Source organism: Topomyia yanbarensis, unplaced genomic scaffold, assembly GCF_030247195.1.
Source record: "Topomyia yanbarensis strain Yona2022 unplaced genomic scaffold, ASM3024719v1 HiC_scaffold_370, whole genome shotgun sequence".
In the NCBI taxonomy this organism is placed as follows: domain Eukaryota; kingdom Metazoa; phylum Arthropoda; class Insecta; order Diptera; family Culicidae; genus Topomyia; species Topomyia yanbarensis.
The window spans coordinates 16,915-35,264 of NW_026683570.1; the positions used below are offsets into that span (position 1 = coordinate 16,915).

Here is an 18,350-nt window from a genome sequence, read left to right on the forward strand (position 1 = left end):
AGCGTGAAAAAAAACACCTTTTTTGCGAATTTTATTTTAAAACTTTGCGTGAAGCGAATTGATCAAAACTTTTGTACATAATAGTAAATCATTTCAATAACATGCTGTAATTTTTCTATGCAAAAATATCGACAAACGACTCGGCGACGAAGCTTTTTATAGAACGTCTCTGGAAAAAACACGATTTGTGGTGTTACCTGCCATTCAAAAACTACTTAAAAATTGCTATTTTTCTCGAAAAATTCCGCCATTTTATGAGTAAAAAACCCCCCCTAATCGAAAAATTATCTCCAAAACTCGTAGAGGTTGGGTATTTTTCACATAGAATGTGTATGCAAAATTTGGAATAAATCGGTTAAGTAGTTGTTGAATGGCAGGTAACACCGCAAATCTTTTTTCCAGAGACGTTCTACAAAAAGCTTCATCGCCGAGTCGCTTGTGGATATTTTTGCATGAAAAAATTACGGAATGTTTTTGAAATAATACAATATAACACACAAAAGTGTTGGTCAATTTGCTTTACCCGAAGTTTTAAAAAAATTCGCAAAAAAGTGATTTTTTTTCTTGCTGAAACCCTTACCCCCCCTTAATATCATTTAATGTGTAACTGCTCTGCAGTAATGCAATTGCATATTAGGGTTTCTGGTTCTCCTTACATAGATGAACCTATGTACAAAGAGCTGAAACTCAAAGGTATGCTATTGTTCCTAACCCAGTGTGGTAAAGAGCTATAGTTTATGCCGCATTTGAATGACAGTATCTCTTCGGGGGTGTTGTCGTTCTCTTATCTCAATATCCCCTCGGGTGTTGAATAACCGCTTTACGAGAAGTGTTTTTTTTATTTTCTCGGGAGTTAAGAATACTTCCGTTATGTCTATGTTCTCTTTGTCGTTATTTTCCTTATCCCTAACCTTACCACTTCCCCAATCCTTCTCATCAGGAAATGATGGAAGGACAAATCATGGCGAGGCACTAATCTTCGATCAACATCGGAAAAGAGCCATTTGAGTCAGTCGCTGCTAATTCTTGATATGCTCCATTAACGAGAAAACTGGGTAAAACCTCTTTTGTGGATTAGGGGCCCAAAATCTATAATTAAATTAGTTGTGAAATTGCGATTTCGTCTCATCAGAATCCGACACTAGCTTAGTGCCAGGACTAAGCTAGCGCCGGATTGATGTTGTTCCTGATTCCTGGTGCGCGTACTATTGAAGCCAAATGTTTGTACTATGCAGGGTACTTACTATCGAGGAATGCCTGCAACGCATTTTAAAAAGGAAAATCTATATCGAGTCTAATTTAAATTTGATGTACATATTGTGTGGGTTGATTTGTTTTTATTTGCAGATTTTAAAATGATGGTCGGTTTTGAGATCTGTATTGTAACTTTGCGTTCAGAAAAAAACTTCTTCGCACATAACGTGCATTCGCAGTACGCAGCAAAGCCGCGTGACAACGTGCAGAAGCAGCGTGAGAAAATCTCCGCCTCTCATTCGACCGCCGACAATTAGCCCACTGCTGAAGGGCAGTAAATCGGATATGTTTGATAAACCGCCTGTACAACCAATTCTGTTTCGTAGCCGTCGTAAACGTACACTTCCGTCGCGTTAATTAACGTTAGACATTGTATCTAAAACAAACAGAGCCGATGTTGTGTGACACATTTTGATTTTATCTTGGCAGTGCTAGGTACCAATTTGCCTCCTGCATTCAGATCGCACCGCCATCGTTATGGGACATGAGACGCGGCAATCGTCCGACATGATCTGCTCTGCCACCTACGTATTGATATGCTAAGCGTTTGTGGGTATTTGATAGTGTAGCGAACGGTGTTACGATTTATAAGAAAAGGAAAGGAGTGTCGGATGTCGTTAATATTGTCCTCGTAAAAGTGTGTTCAAATCTGATTAGATGATATATGCAGCCCGTTTGCAACGCGGAAGAAAACTTTTTAATACAATGTTTTACTATCTACTCGCCCACCTAAAGATGCTACTGTGACATTAAAATTGTTTAGTCCGCCAAAGAAAATGAGCTACTCAGAGGCCAATCTGGTATCACCGGTGTACACAACTGTTGAGGTTGTCAGGATTATTTCACGTGAGGTAGGGAATGATTTTAGGAAAAAAATAGCTATTGTATCACATGTTTTCTTGTCAGTGAACATTACTAATTTATTTTAAAATAAATCATACGATACAAAATTACAAAACAACTAATCTTGAATGCGAAAGTGAGAAATAATTTGGATATATTTTGCATCTTTTAATCATCTACTTATCTATTGTAAGCTATTATGTTATGCATTGTCAGCCTTAGTGATCAGTTATCGAAAACAAATAATGAAAATTGCAGCAGATTTTTAAAGACCACAACTCATAAATCGGAATCGTTAGGCAACTGTGCGATTTTTGTATCGAAGTATAGCGTCACGTTCTTATGAATACCGATAGACATAGGCGTACCTATAACGAGAGAAAACATTTTAATTCTCCATTCCCGCGTGCTTGTATCCTTTAATTACTTTAAATTGACTTCAATTATAACTGATAAGGCGCCTCCACCGTTGTTGTCTAGCGGAGGCCTGCAGATGCAATGAGCATGAACGAACCAAGTCATGCACGAAGTCCTTATATACGATGCGACAATTAGTTTGCGGCGTTTCAAATTAGATTACCAACTCCTACACGACTTCGACGCACAACGTAAAGAAAGTTAAATTGTTCACTGTTGTGACGCAACAGCACTGTTTTGTTGTCTCGATCTAGCGCTGATTGTGTGCGTCAACATCTCCTACGATTATGATTAGAAGTGCAAGTAACTGATGTTGTTCTTTCTTTCCATTCCCGGCAGGGCTAAATTGTACACCACCTGCGATAGAGGACTTCCCGCCAGACTTGTTTACCGTGGAGCAGCGGCAGAACGGGGCCATAGTGTTACACGCACTCGCTAGTTTATATTTATTTGTAGCTTTGGCTGTAGTATGTGATAAGTATTTTGTACCTGCCGTCGAAAAAATATGCCATGGTGAGTCATTTATAGTACGCACATAGATTTAAGACTAGCAAACATGTTTGCTGAGTTCCGTATGAAAGGAGAGTCATTAAAAGATTTGTTTTGCTCCGCTGATTGTTTTTTCATTCATCATTATGATTCACAATTATTGTTTCCCGTTTGATAGCGATAATCACGTATCCGCAAAGAAGCATTTCATAATTCTTTTATATTCAGGTGTTTCCGTTTTGGAGATTGTGTGGGTTATATAAAATGGGGGAAGAGAAACTGAAGCGTTCCCTTAAGGAATTCTCTGACGCTCTTTGGTAGAAATGCTAAAACGAACTACGCCACCGGTCACGACAAACCGTTTTGTTTCCTTGTCTAATACTCCAATAACGATGGCGAATCTTGCAATCTTGTGTTGCGAAGCACGGTGCTATTCGTAGATTGCATACTAACGATTATCATGTTGCCTATAGACAATTTAACTCATCTTGCTTGTGGGATAAATGATCGGGAATGAACTTTATCTCTTTTGAGTTCAGTAAACCAATAGTATGAGAATCGATACTGCCAGCCACGATCATCTTCATCGATACTTAAAATAGGGTAGGAAATGTTGATGTAATATCTATATAAGGAAGGCCACCGACTCAGCGTCGCTTTCATAGGTATTGCGGAGTTGGATTGAGGAACAGACTTCACCACAAGCAGGCAATACGACCACAAAATGAACATGTTTTTAAGCGGTGGGATGGTTAGTCTCCGAGTATACGAATACTCAGAGCTAAAAGATATTTAGTTATGTTTCTTGTGTTTAAACACCATCGGCCATTGAGATTTAAGCTACAGCAATTTGAACTCCAAACAGCCGGCCGTGGAAGTATTGTTAAAACTGTGAGCTAATCTGATATCTTTAATCGACAATCGGTACGATCGCGCGTAATGTGGACAAAAAATATGTATAGTGGTAATGATCGAGATATAATATCAAGAATAAACAATTTGTGAAATTTTAAAATGGATCGTGTGAATGAATGAAACGAACGTCTATATAGCTTTATCTACGATTTTTGACGGAGACAACACTAATCGACGTACCGTGAAGGCACATAATTCTGCGCACCTAAGGCATGAGTAAACCTAAATTCGTTATGAAAAATCAATCCAAATTGTTAGAGTTATGCAATTGGTCCCACTGGCTAGCAAATTTTATGTAAAAATGTAAGATGTGTTGTTGCACCAAATTCCGCGCATCATATATTGCACTGACTGAAATTCTGCGCACAGGTGCTTCAAATTCAACGCAGCGCATTATTTAGCAGGATCCCAACTAAAGTGGAAACTCATCTACATCTATTGGATGTTTTATGAACGTATTGTCCAAGAATACGAAAAACTACCATAATATAATTTTTACTCAATTTTAGGATAACGTTTGAATAAGGTTAACTTAGGTAACCGCGGTGAAGATAATTTCCATTGAACCGTGGTAAAGAATCTATCCTTTGGATTGTTTTTTTGCTATGAGTCCGAATTGTGGATTAATTCATTACATTTACATCATTGGTTTTAGAATAGATTGGTTTTTACACTGCAGTTCCCTTTCTCTGTTCTTCATAAACTCGCTTTTTATTCAATCTCACTTCTCTTTTTTCTTTGTAAATTTATTTCAACAATTTTTTCTTCTTTGTAACCTCATCGGAATATTGCTGATAGACTAGTCGCAACAAACGATAATTATCCTTTCATATTGTATTGGGGTTTACGTTTGCTGGTTTGACAAGTTTTATCAAAGGATTTTGCGATGTTGCCGGTTCAGCAGGTTCTGTAATTAAATCATATTCAGTTAATATCAACTCAGAATGCAACATCCAGAATTTGTTACATTTTTAACCTTGAGTTTATCTAACCATGTATTGAAATGTTGCTTTTAAATCGCAGATTACCAATGAGAGAAGAACAACCTCTTTCCTTGGATACTGGGCGGATTACTGTCTCATCTATATTGTTAATTCCAGAAGGCTAAGAAATTGCTTCCAGTAACCGTTGGAAGCAGAAGTTCTGGAAGATTCGTACTAAACCAAAGACATAAACGAGTATGGGTCAGGTACATGTACTCTTTTATCTCCTTGGTTTAGTACGAATCTTTCAAAACTCCGGCTCAATGTTTGAAGACAGGTTTGGTACTCTTCCAGATATGTTTGAATGTCGCTGAAAGAAACCTTTTATCCATTACCTTCCCGGAGTTTTCGCAGCTCTTTAGATGAAATGGTCGGTGTTAAGTCAGACCGCACTAAGTGACAAAATATTGATTTCGAGAAAAACGGGTTTAAAGATTGAATTGCAGCATCCTCAACATTATAATTGGAATTTTTTTTGGCATAATTCTTGTTTGTGGTTACATATTTCAAATCTGGCAAAAGTTGAATGTAGCTGAAGAAATTATTTATCCAGTATTGTCCTTATCTCATTTTTGGATGTTTTGTGATTTAGTCCGGTTTGACTTAAAACCGACCAAATGTCCTTGCCGGACCATAATCAATGGTTTTGACGTTTTCTAGAGTGTATTATATGTTTATCTTGTTGGCCGTGACTACAATTTATATAAACGGAATTGGGTTTGCCTAAGTTTAGTGCACCTTTTTCCGCGCCATGCAATTTCAGCGGTAATACCTATCGCTGGCCATTTTGGTCTTTTTTATGTGCCTTCACGATGTATTACGATGTTTCCGTACCCGAATCTATAGAATAAATAGTATTTCTAAATTTAATGAAACACTCGTCGAAAATTTTCAGCAAAATGCATTCCGATCTTGACAGCCACCATCGCGCGGCGTTGAAAGGAGAGAAATAAGCAAACATATCGCGACGCATTCAAATTTTAAAGCCAAACAAAACCCGCACCTACCATCCGCTGCTATGGCTAAAAGTTTTATGAAGAGGAAAACATTTCTTGCTCCATAGATCAAAGTGGCATCATAATGAATTACTGATGCTAATCCGAGGCAAGATACTTCTGGTGCTGGGACACTAAGATCGAAATAACACTAGTTCACAAATTTTCAAAAATTCGGGTATCCTGAACATATTTATATCATTTCCGTAGTAAAATGGTTCACCGAAACAAAAAACGTTGAAAATTTTTTATATGGAATATCGATTTTGCGATATTGCGAAAAAAACCATTTTTCGTATTTCATAAAATTGCATGTTCATTAGGCTGCCCAAAAAAAAAATCGATGCTCGAAAAGTCATGGTGCTTAACACTATAATGAACTATAACTATAACTATAACTTGACCAGTGTAGGCAGTTTGGGAGTTAAATAAAAAGGTTTTCTGTCTACCCCACAAATTTTTTCCATATGTGGAATTTACCGTCTGCTCCTAGAGACAGATCACTTGTGATGCATTTTTAAAAATCAGCGAAATTAAATGCATTTATTTCCATCAAAATAGAAATTCATAATGTATTTTGCGTTGCGTGCAATGTTTTTGCGTTGCGTGCAATGTTGTTTGCGTTGCGTGTAAGACGTCAAAACCCTACAGAAAAACTAGCCCAACATTTAACAAAACGTCGAACAAAGTGGATCAGCGTAGGACGTTTGTTAAACAAACTTTTCTGCGAAGCAGTGCAAAGCTAATGCAAAAATGAAAATTAAATGCATTTTTTTCAATTTGATGCAAATTTGTTATACATTCTTAGAGTGATCTGCCCCTAGGTCTATTCTAAGGTAGTTATTGAGACATTTATGGAGCCGGGCATAGCGTAGTTGGTAAATCGATTGCCTTGTACGCAGCTCACCTGGGTTTGATTCCCAACCCCGCACATAGGGTTAGTGATTTTTCCAAAAGAGCGTTCTCTAACCCGAAAAGAGGTGAACGAGCCTAAGGTTAAAACCTCTAGATTCAAAAAAGTACAAAATTGGATACACTACTTGTGAACAGATGCACATCCTTCATGCAGGAGTAATATAGCATAGATTTATTTATTAATGTTAATGTATGGTAAGTCTTGTAATAAAACAATAAAATTGAAACCATTTCTTTAGATTATAATTCAAAAACACACGCGAATTCATCTGAACATTTCAACTCGACAATATTTCAGTTATTTCAGTTCAAATTTATATATAAATATAACCCCCCCCCCCCCCCCCTCTCCGCTCACTACGCTCTATTGCTAAACTACCAACACCCATGAAATTCAGGTAAGGCTTTTGAATAATTCATCCAAACATACCACTGTGGTAAATCTAAAATATATCATGTTATTTTGGTATGCTAATGAAATATTTATAAATTTCGTTTTCGGTCTTTCAAATAAGAACGGGTATTGTATACTGCCCGACGTTTCGGCCAATGGTTTTGGCCTTTTTCAAGGGAAACTGTAATTTTATTTAAAATTTTGATTCTGTGTTTATGTATAACAATTACTACTATGTTATCGTTCTACGTCTATACGTCGTTTATCGACGTTGAGAAGGTCCATAAGTTTTGCTTCATATGAAACGGTTCTAAACAATTGGTGAACAGTGTTAGTGGGTGGTAGTTGGAGATTTTTTAAAAATATTAGGTGCTAAACTTACTGGTGAGTAAAACTGGTAAGTTTACACATCAACCTTTTTACCACAGTGCACTGTTCAACGACACTTTCAAAGATGGTAGGCAAATTTGTGTTCAATAATAAGCCAACAGTACCCACTGGGGTGAAGTTATTTAGGAGAAAGCTTTGAGTTGAAAGAGTGATAATGTGTTGTTTGCTCTGAGAGCCGGAGATTTTTGAGTTGGAGCTTTTAACAGTATTTAGAATACCAGCGTAAGTAGTACTCAAGCTGTCTATATATGTACGGAAATTAACAGTATTGGGTGTGTTGGTTATATGGCACATCTCCAAGATAGGTAGTGCCGTGATACGATAGCTACGATCGATTATTTTAGTTTTGAATAGATCAAAACTGTGTTGTTACGTAATAACATGGTCAATGAGAGCTGTTTTTCTCCTAGTCTCGCTATATCTGCTTCTGTGCTATCTGTCCTATTTTCTGCTAAGTTGGTGTATTGGGTTATATTTGATTTGTGTCCACTGAGACGGACTTTTAATTGGTTCCTTGTCATACCAATATAGCACATCTGGCATTGACTGCAGGGGGATGTTGTAAATTACACGGGACTTTGATGTTGGGATAGTCGTCTTTTAAAATTCTGGCTATTGCTGGACTAAGTTGTGGAATGTGTGGTATGGATATTGTGGTTTACTGGAGTGGACTAGAGCCGGGAATTATGTTCTGTTGTGGTTTTTCGACGATATTGGATTGTGGTGGTGCTTCTATGTTGGGTTGTATGGCTGGAACATCATGTTGCGAAATATTGATTTGTCTAGTACTCGGGGACGGTTTTGAAACAGATGATATTGTGTTGATACGGTTTATCAGGCGGTTTATTGTTTTGGCGAAGGTGCTGAAATATAACATGTTTTTTTGTTGATCTGCTGGTTTGTTGGTGGTGATTTCCGTAACTCGTTTTATGAAATTGACTGCAACATTGATCTTCGTAGGCATCGGGTGGAATGAGTGGTAATTGAGCAGTCGTCCAGATGCGATTGGTTTAGAAAACCATTGTGTGTTGATTGATTGACTCGAATTTCGTATGACGAGTGTGTCCAACAAGGGGAGTTGATTGTATTTTTCTTCTTCCATAGTGAACTGCAGATTTGGGTTATAGCTGTTGAATCGTTCTAGTGTGTTGACTGTTTGATTTCGAGGCAATGCGAGTATGAAATCATCTACAAACTTTCTTAGTACAGGAACTTTGAAACTAAAGTTTTGCGTGACTGTGTTTATTAGGTTTTCCAGAACCAGTTCTGCCAGTATGGGGGAAAGCGGACTCCCCATTGCGGGGCCAAACGTCTGTTGATAATATTTATCACGGAAACAAAAGTTGCTGCTGTTGATGCAAAATTCGGTAATTTCTAGGAGCAGATCTAGGTTGATGTTGGTATTACATTTTATATTGTCCCAGTGCATTATGATGTCGTGTAGAACCAAATCCTTTGGTATGTTGCTGAACAGAGATGTTCAAAGGATACCAAAACATATTCAGGAGGGAGAGTGATCTTACTTATATACTGGACAAACTCGAAGCTGTCTTTGATGCTATATTTGATTCGAATGCTGTTTTTGAGAATATCGACTATGAATTTTGACAAGTTGTATGTTGGAGCAGTTATTGTTGGGACGACAGGACGTAGTGGTACATCTGGTTTGTGGGCTTTTGGTTGTCCATATATTGGGGAAATGGATGAAGTGGTCTGGAGTTGATTGGCCGTTGTTTTATCGATCAGTTTGAGGTTTAGCAATCTTGAAACAATCGTGTTGTTTTTCCGTTGATATTTTGTAGTTGGATCCTTGGACAAAATGTTGTATGTGGAACTATTGAGTAGTTCCAACATCTCTCGTTCGTAGTCTTCGATGTACATGATCACCATTCTTTTGCCTTTGTCGGATTCCAAAATGTATAATATATTCTTATGTTCGACCAGGAAGTTTTTCATGCTTTTGGATGCGCTAGTGCAAAAACTCAACAACGGTGCTTTAGGCTGATTTTTATTTGTCCAACTGATATTGTACTTGGTTAACGGGTTGTGTTTTGTACTGATTTTTCTTTGTGGGGGGACAGTACGGATTCTATGTCGGCTATGAGATGATATACTAAGGTCGCTTGCATTTTTTCAACCGGTAATGCGAATTTGGTCTCACACCAATTGTTATACATAAACACAAAATCAAAATTTTAAATAAAATAACATTTTCCCTTGAAAAAGGCCAAAACCAGTGGCCGAAACGATTTGAAATGGAACCAAAAAAGTGCTGTTCTGAAAAAACGATTATTTTGTCCCACCCTAATGGGTACGTTGTACCTTTCATTTGAAACTATATGTGATAAAAATGGGTGGGTAATGTCTGCGACATAATCGGAGTGATGAATAATACATAAGGAGCCGATACTTCAAATGTGTTGATATACTTATCAGAATTTTCTGATAAAGAGTGATTTGGGCGAGGTATATTTCAATATATTTATCATAAAAAATATGGGTGAATACTGTCTGCGACATAAACGGTGTGTCGTGACTACACTTCAGGACGTTAATTCAAATTTAATGATATGCAACGGAATCACGTTTGAATGGGAAATTTTCAAATGATTCTTCATGAAAAAAAAAATGAAATTCCTTCGCCAACTATCTTGCTTCTTTTCAAATCTGCAACATTCTTTGAAAATATCGTAGGAATGTTATTGATGAGAAGCTGAAAATGCGTTCGCAACACGTGACACTAAAAAGGTAGTGGGAAAAGACGCATATTCATTTTGGTTATGCTAGCATTAGTAGCAAGAAGGAATGAAAAGGCACAAATTTTCGAAAATTTCAGATTCCTAGATTAAAATTATGGGTGGATACTGTCTGGGACATAATCGGAGTTTCGTGACTACACTTCAGAGTGTTAAATTAAATCTTATATCCCGTTTTGAGGGGATTTTTTTAAATAATTCGTTAGAATAAATATGGTTAAAAAATAAAAATTTGAGAATCTTTTGCCTTCACCAACTATTTTCCTTCTGTTCCAATCTACAACAATATTTGAAAATATTGTTGGAATGTTGTTTAAAAGCTGAAAATGCGGGTGGCATCACTGGCCACCAAATGGATGGTGGGGGAAAAATACATATTTGTTTTGGTTATACTAGCATTAGTAGCAAAAAGGAATGAAAAGGCACATACCAAGAAAACGAACGAGAGAATGCTAGTAGTGCGTATTCCCGCGGATCGGGTTTTCTCACCATTCATTTGACTGTTGTATTAATAGCCAGCACCAGCAGCAGTAACGAGGAATTATTCGCGCCATGGCCCGTAGTGAAAATAATTTAATTCATTATGTGAAGAAAATAGTCGCCATGAAAAGTGCTGTTTTTTCGTTGTTTCGGAAAGAAAGTTTGCTTTTAAGTTGCACAAGCCTTCATTGGATCTATTTGATATCACGGGCAGTATTTCCTGCCAGCTCCAATGCGATGGCAAGATATTCACTGCTACCAGGTAGACGGGTGCTCCGGCACCGACACGCTTGACGTAGTGACCCTTCAGCAAACGATGGACAGAAAACTGCATACCGGCAAGAACCAAGCGGAATTTTTTGCCTTTCCTTTATTTTTCCTCCTATGCCGCGGCCAGGCGAGCGCATGTCGCCAATACGGGTGTAACATACGCATGATGCCGCACTCGCATGCGACCCCCGGTTTTGTACTCGGTTCAGTTTACGTTCGAAGCCAAAGAGGCTGGCCATTGAAAGGAAAGGAAATCAACGCTCACGTCCCTCGCACACTACCTTTTACCTATAGCGTGTTTGTGATCGGTTCTAAGCCAAATGGGCAGGTCATCGAATGAAATCAGTTCACTTGCATCGATAAAGAGCTTCGAACAAAAAGTGTTCAAAATTAGCGACTCGGTCCATGTAATTAGCGGGAACCAATAAGGAAATATTAAAAATCGGATTTTCCGTGTGTGCGTATATGCTAATTACGACCCGTTGGAAATAAAAATAATAGTTGGTAGAGGAAATTATGTTCAAATTTAAGTTTTGGTTTACTGTATGATAGGGCTGATCTCTGGGTGTGGGATTTTTATTCCAATTGGCCCTCGTTACTAGCACAAACTAATTGTTACAGTCAGTTCACGGAGCCGGCTGAATCTTAATAATCACCTTCTCTCCCGATGTTGAAATATAATTCATCAAACAAGGTGAATCAATAGAAAGCTGCCAAAATCTCAATTCTTCCTGAAGTACAAGTACAGTACATGAAATTAGCGGGAACCAATCAGGAACGGGTTTGGGTCGGATATTTTAAAATTGTAGTTTTCGAAAGATTTTTCAAAATACAATTTTTCGTACTACGGATTTTAATGCAACATTGCTGACCATATTTTCGACAAAATGGCCCAAACATCAAATCATTCTGGTAAGTATAATGGAAGTTATAAACGTTCAAAATCTGACGCTTCTGGGGTGTACTCGGTTCAGTTTACGTTCGACATTTTGAAACGGGACCCCTATATTGAAAGCTTAAATGTATTCTACATTAAAACCGTTTCGCCCATCTCCGAGTAATCGATGTGCAATTGTTGATCACATGCATACATACACATACATGTACGTACACACAGGCTTTTACCGAACTTTATGAACTAAGCCAATTGGTGTAAGAGACTCGGTCCTCCGGGGCTCAGTTTAGAAGTCGATTTTCAGAGTGATTATATAGCCTTTCTAAAGAAGAAAGGTAAAGAGGTGAAAAACCAGCCCAAACAGTCAATTTTTGTCCAAAATTTTTTTTATGGGTAGCATAAAATCTCGCCGTTTCATGCATTTTAAAGACTATTGACATCAAAAATACGAATTCGATTATGGAAATTTTTCCTTTGTAAACAAATTTTTTGTCGGGCTCATATGCGAATTTCAGTCTATATTTCTAAACACATATAACCGATGCGTACGATTTTTTTAGCAGTCTATGGGGATAATATCTCTTTCAATTTAGACTAATTTTGTGAAAATGGGCCCAACCATCTTCGAGAAACTGATGTGAGATTGTTAATTTTGAAAGATAGCCATTTTTTCGGGACTGTTGGAACATTTTGTGATGGTCATGTGGCCAACGAAACTTCCCAAGAATAGGAGGAGGAGAGGAGGGTTGATGGGAGGTGCAACCAACCGCATTTTATATTTTCCATTTGATACTTGGTTTGTGAAAATCGGTTCAGTGTTCACCGAATTGCCGATGTGACACTAATTTTGGAATATGTCCGAGCCTCGGAATTTCCGGAATTGTCGATAGTGGGCAATAATTTCAAAGCATCTTTAATTGGCCATCAGTGATCTCGATATGCGAAGCAAAGTAATTTGATGTCCATTTCAGAAGATTTTTAAACTCTGAGATATTACGATTGTAACTGTTTATATGGGAAATTCCTATGGGACCGTACTAACTAATCTACAACTCCGGAACCAAAAGTGAGATGTGAATAAAAATCAGTCGCAGTCAATGGGAGTGTTATATGTTTCATTTTACATCAATTTTGTAAATATCGATTCGAGTGATTGCATAACCTTTCTTTATGATAAAGGCAAAAAGTTATCCTGAAAAATTAAAGTGAACGAATAAATGTGTGACGGATCTTCTTGAAAAATTTGCCTCATGAATAGCAATTTTGCCTTTTTCGTGAACCGTGTAATTTGACCGATTTTCAATTGACTGTTTTTATTGCACGAATGTTAAAATATTACCGTTTCGGCTTACACAGTTTCGTTACTTAGGAGATATTTTAGATTTTGGAATGACACCTAGCCCCAGATAGCGGAGAAAGACATTTTTAATGTCAAAAACTAACCCTGAAGGTGTGCCCATCTCATTTCAGCGCTTAACATGTCCAACGACGTGGCCGGGGCGACGTTTATGGCGGCGGCGACGTCGGCGCCTGAACTGTTTGTGAACGTAATCGGGACGTTTATCACCGAGGGAGATATCGGTGTCGGCACCATAGTGGGGTCCGCAGTTTTCAATATCCTAGCGGTGGCTGCCTGCTGTGGGATCGGTGCCGGGATGGTATGTATTAATTAGTCCCAGCAAAGTTCTTCCTTCCGTTAGTTTGTTCACTGCTTCTCAACTCACAGCACAGGCTAAATTGCATTTCAGGTAGTTCCCCTGGACTGGTGGCCTCTAACGAGGGATTGCTTGGCGTACGGAATTACGGTGGCAATCCTGATCTGCATCATCCATGACGAGCGGGTCGAATGGTACGAAGCGCTGATACTGGTGCTGCTGTATATCGTGTACATTGCCGTTATGTACTACGATAAAGCGTTTCAAAAATGTGCTCGAGGTAGGTTTCGTCCTTAAATGGAAAGTGATGGGAATCAGGGTCAAACTGTTGTATAAAATAAGTAGGCGGTGGAAGTTCAATACTAATCATTACTTCTTCCACGATTGTATCTAATTTGCGCCACACACCCACATTTGCACCTTTTTCTGTGTTGCACAGATGGAGTCAAGCACGCTCGTAATCGTAGGTCACAGGATGCAACTAGTAGTCTGAAGTCAGTCTCCAGCAGAGAGCAAGGTAAATTCAAACATGCTGCGACAGTGTTTATTTGAAACGTAGACATCATATGCTCACTAAAGAATGCCACTCATCAATTATACTGGTATCAACTAAATTAGCTAATTGATTGCTTGCCTCCACATTCATAAATTAATCGTACAGCGTTCGTAGAAAGTGGTAGTTCTCAGTAATTAAAACATGCCAAACATAACATGACGTCAAGGCAATCGGTTGCCCACATCATGTCACGTTGGGTACGGTATCGTTTCGTTACTTAATCAGTTCGCATTGACCTTAATATATACTACATACACTTACTATTTGTTTTGTTATCGTTTCCGCTTACCGGCGCCGTCCTCTTCCACAGAGGCGGTTGAAGTGCATCTTCCGTTGCGAATCAGCCACTTCCAGCAGAACGGTAATTTGAAGAACGTTACCCATATCGACTCGAGCAACAATGAATTGACGTCATCGGATCTGGAGATGCAAATTAGAGCGATCAGTGCCGGTCGGGGAGGTGGAACAGTGGGAGCACCTGCCGTGGCACTTGCTGCAGCGACCGCACTCAGTGATCAGCAGCAGCAGCAGCACCAACAGCACCAAATTAAACATCGTCACAGTGCGGGTAGTTTGAACGGTACTGCGAGTATTGATGATAATGACCAACCACCTCCACCACCAAGTCCTACAACACCGGCCCTGTCGTCGGATAGTGCTGATTCGGTGAAGCAATCGCTAAACGGAGAACGATCTGCCAAGGATCCGGTGGCGGCGGAAAACGGAACGACCGGAGCGGATCAGGTGGACGATGAGAAGGATGAGGAATTTCAGCTATTAAAGTATCCCTCAAAGCAGAGCAAGTTTCGCCAGTTTTCATGGATTATCACGTGGCCGATTTATTTGCTGTTTGTTTTCACCATTCCAAACTGCGAGAAGCCACGGTTCAAGAATTGGTTCCCGATGACCTTCTTCATGTGCATCGTTTGGATCGGCTCACTGTCGTATGTGGTCGCTTGGATGATTACAATCATTGGTGAGTAATTTTGTATGGTTTCCGTTCAGAGGAATGTATTGAAGTGAGATAACCATGGTCTTTGTCAACACTTTCTGATTGTATTCTGAAAAAGAATTTCTCAAACAAATCAATTTTCTATGAACTTTGCTTCGTTATCGGTGTCTTTCGGTTTAACAAATAGCTTTTAAAAAGTGTTAGGGTTGTTGCCTTTCTCATATAGACGATCACTCTGAAAATCGGTAAACTAATCCCGGCCCGGAGGGCCGAGTGTCCTACCACTCGACTAGGTTCGTCATGATCGGCAAAAGTCTATATGTGTGTATGTGTTTTTTTAGAATGCAGAAAAATGTTGAAAAATATCCTGAGCATGAAGAAAAGTAGGGGAGACTGAGGAGACTTGATCCCCGGGGAGACTTGATCCCCTCATTGTAACTCAAAGGCGGATCAGAATACATTAATCGAATATACTAGATAGTTGCGCAGCTTTATCTAAACATAAGTTTCTTTAACACAAAAAAATAAATTGGACATGTGTTGCCGAATTTTTACCGATTTAAGGTAAAAAATCTTAGAAGAACTGAAGAAGATTTATTTTCTAAATTTTCAAACTTTTATACAATTGATAAAGTCACCGCTACATACTATACTTTTGCATACAGAATTACAGGAGAATGTCAATTATATGAATACGTTATGATTGAGCTGATTTTTTTGTTCAACTATACTTATACTAAAGTTTGCTGAAATAGATGCTATGGGTTCACTTGATCCCTTCAAATTCGTGGAGATTTGATCCCCTTCGCCATGCTTCATACACACCACTGAAAATAACCAAATTCACACCAGAACAATTGAAGTCATTGTTGCCATAAAATAACAAAAAAATACTGTCAAAAATGAACGCTTCGTCGTACAGAAACTTAACTGTAATTGTTTACTACAGTATACGTAGCAACCATGCATCCCACATTTGACGTTCCTCAACCATAATAACGACAGCTTTCAAATCATTGTACAGAGATTTGGGGAATTCGTAAAAAAACAGATGCGTAATATGTAGTAACAAAAATAGTAATCTGTAACCACAACAATTTAATCAATACCACAATACATTTATAACATTGAATGGGGTTAGGTACCTATTTTTGTCCTATTAGGGAGGGTACCACATTATTTCATTTTTAATTTTATTATTTCAGCTTCTTTGCTTTGTTATTAGGAGCCATTTTTTATTTCGATTATAGAGGTTTTAGCCTTAAGGTCATTCGGCTCTTATTAAGAGCCAATCTAATAACAAAATTGTCTTGAGAATGGTGAAAATCTTCTGTTTGAGCGCAGCAAAAACTCTAATCGAGTACCCTAATTATCGCAACAGCATTTGAGCCAATGCGTTGAGCAAAGATGGCAGACGCTACTCTAACCAAAGGCTTCAGATGGGTAGGATGATAATAGAAAAAAGGGTAAAAATAGGCTTATTACCCTACATGCTCTTTTAAACACGTTTTCAAAAAATAATCAAGTGTCCCCAAATTAGGGATCGAGTCTCCACTAATCAAAGAATTTTCTAGTTTTTTGTTGTTTTCCAAAAATGCTCATAGCTCATGTCCAGTATAATATTTCCATGTAATTTTTTTATGATTATCAGTCAACCCTAGAAACAATATAAAACTACAAAAAATACAAAGTTTTTGTACCATTCCACGGAGTAGGATTGAAAAATAAAAAAGGGGATCAAGTCTCCTCAGTCTCCCCTACAAAAACCAATAATGTTGCTTTATGTATACAGCACACAATCCAACTATTTAGTAGTTTGCTCTTTCAATAGGGTTATTGCACATCTACTTGACACACTACCTGCTTTCACCATCCATACAACTTGGCAAATTCTGCATGGCAATAGGAAAACTAGCTGTGGGTCGAGAATTAGTGCTCTTCCTCTAATAGGATTTGTTCGTGAGCTACTCAGTCTAGTCCCCGGCGATGCACCTAGCCTACTTGGACGGAGAATTCTCCGTACGAGAAAAGTTTTCTCGAAACCGAGCAAACCAGCTAGGTGCCGAGGTCAGTTCGGCGATTCCGATGGAGCATCAGGTTCGCCGGTACCCTTACGTTCCGCGACTGGTGGTGTCTCGTGGCGGTTTATTCAGTCTAGTCCCCAGGGGGTAAATGTAGTTAACGCCGACGGAGAGTTCTTCGATGAAAGAAGTTCTGTCGATACCGACTCTTATTGAGATACAGTGAAAAGTGTCATATTGGTGAAGAGTTTTTTGAAAAAAAATACGGCGATTTCCTATTGGATAATAAAATAAGCTCGATTTTGAAAAAAAAAATACTCTAGACCCTATAAGTTGTTGATGCAAATTTGTAAAAAACTACTATTTTTAATCCGAAAATTTGGTTTATGAGTGGTAAAAATTACAAAGAAAAAAATTAAATGAATAAATGAACGTCTGTAATCTGTGGTCTCATTTTTCAACTTACCCTCAGAATCCAGGGGTTGATCAGGTAATAACCAGTAACTCACCTTAATTTGTTTCTGAATTTCCGATCCGGCTCGATTTGTCTTTATATTTCCACCAATCTCGTTGGAAATTCATCAAACATTACGACGACTGACGTTTTCTAACGGCGGTACGGGCGGTACCAAGTATATTTTCAAAACATTATTTTATTACGAAATAAATGTAAATATATTGTAAGCTAAGTGAAAAACCGTCTTTCTATTAATGTAACATCCATTAATAGCAAGTTTCGCCAGTTTTCATGGATTATCACGTGGCCGATTTATTTGCTGTTTGTTTTCACCATTCCAAACTGCGAGAAGCCACGGTTCAAGAATTGGTTCCCGATGACCTTCTTCATGTGCATCGTTTGGATCGGCTCACTGTCGTATGTGGTCGCTTGGATGATTACAATCATTGGTGAGTAATTTTGTATGGTTTCCGTTCAGAGGAATGTATTGAAGTGAGATAACCATGGTCTTTGTCAACACTTTCTGATTGTATTCTGAAAAAGAATTTCTCAAACAAATCAATTTTCTATGAACTTTGCTTCGTTATCGGTGTCTTTCGGTTTAACAAATAGCTTTTAAAAAGTGTTAGGGTTGTTGCCTTTCTCATATAGACGATCACTCTGAAAATCGGTAAACTAATCCCGGCCCGGAGGGCCGAGTGTCCTACCACTCG

The 18,350-nt window shown here is 38.4% G+C and overlaps 1 protein-coding gene across 1 annotated transcript; it reads left to right on the forward strand.

Annotated features, from left to right (window-relative positions):
- The first annotated feature begins 2,801 nt into the window (after positions 1–2,801).
- On the forward strand, positions 2,802–15,206 carry LOC131695337 (sodium/potassium/calcium exchanger 3-like). Its single transcript, XM_058983801.1, has 6 exons — positions 2,802–2,811; positions 2,854–3,027; positions 13,467–13,654; positions 13,745–13,931; positions 14,091–14,168; positions 14,518–15,206. The coding sequence occupies exons 1-6, from the start codon at positions 2,802–2,804 to the stop codon at positions 15,189–15,191; spliced, it is 1,311 nt and encodes a 436-aa protein (XP_058839784.1). The 3' UTR covers positions 15,192–15,206.
- Positions 15,207–18,350: the final 3,144 nt, after the last annotated feature.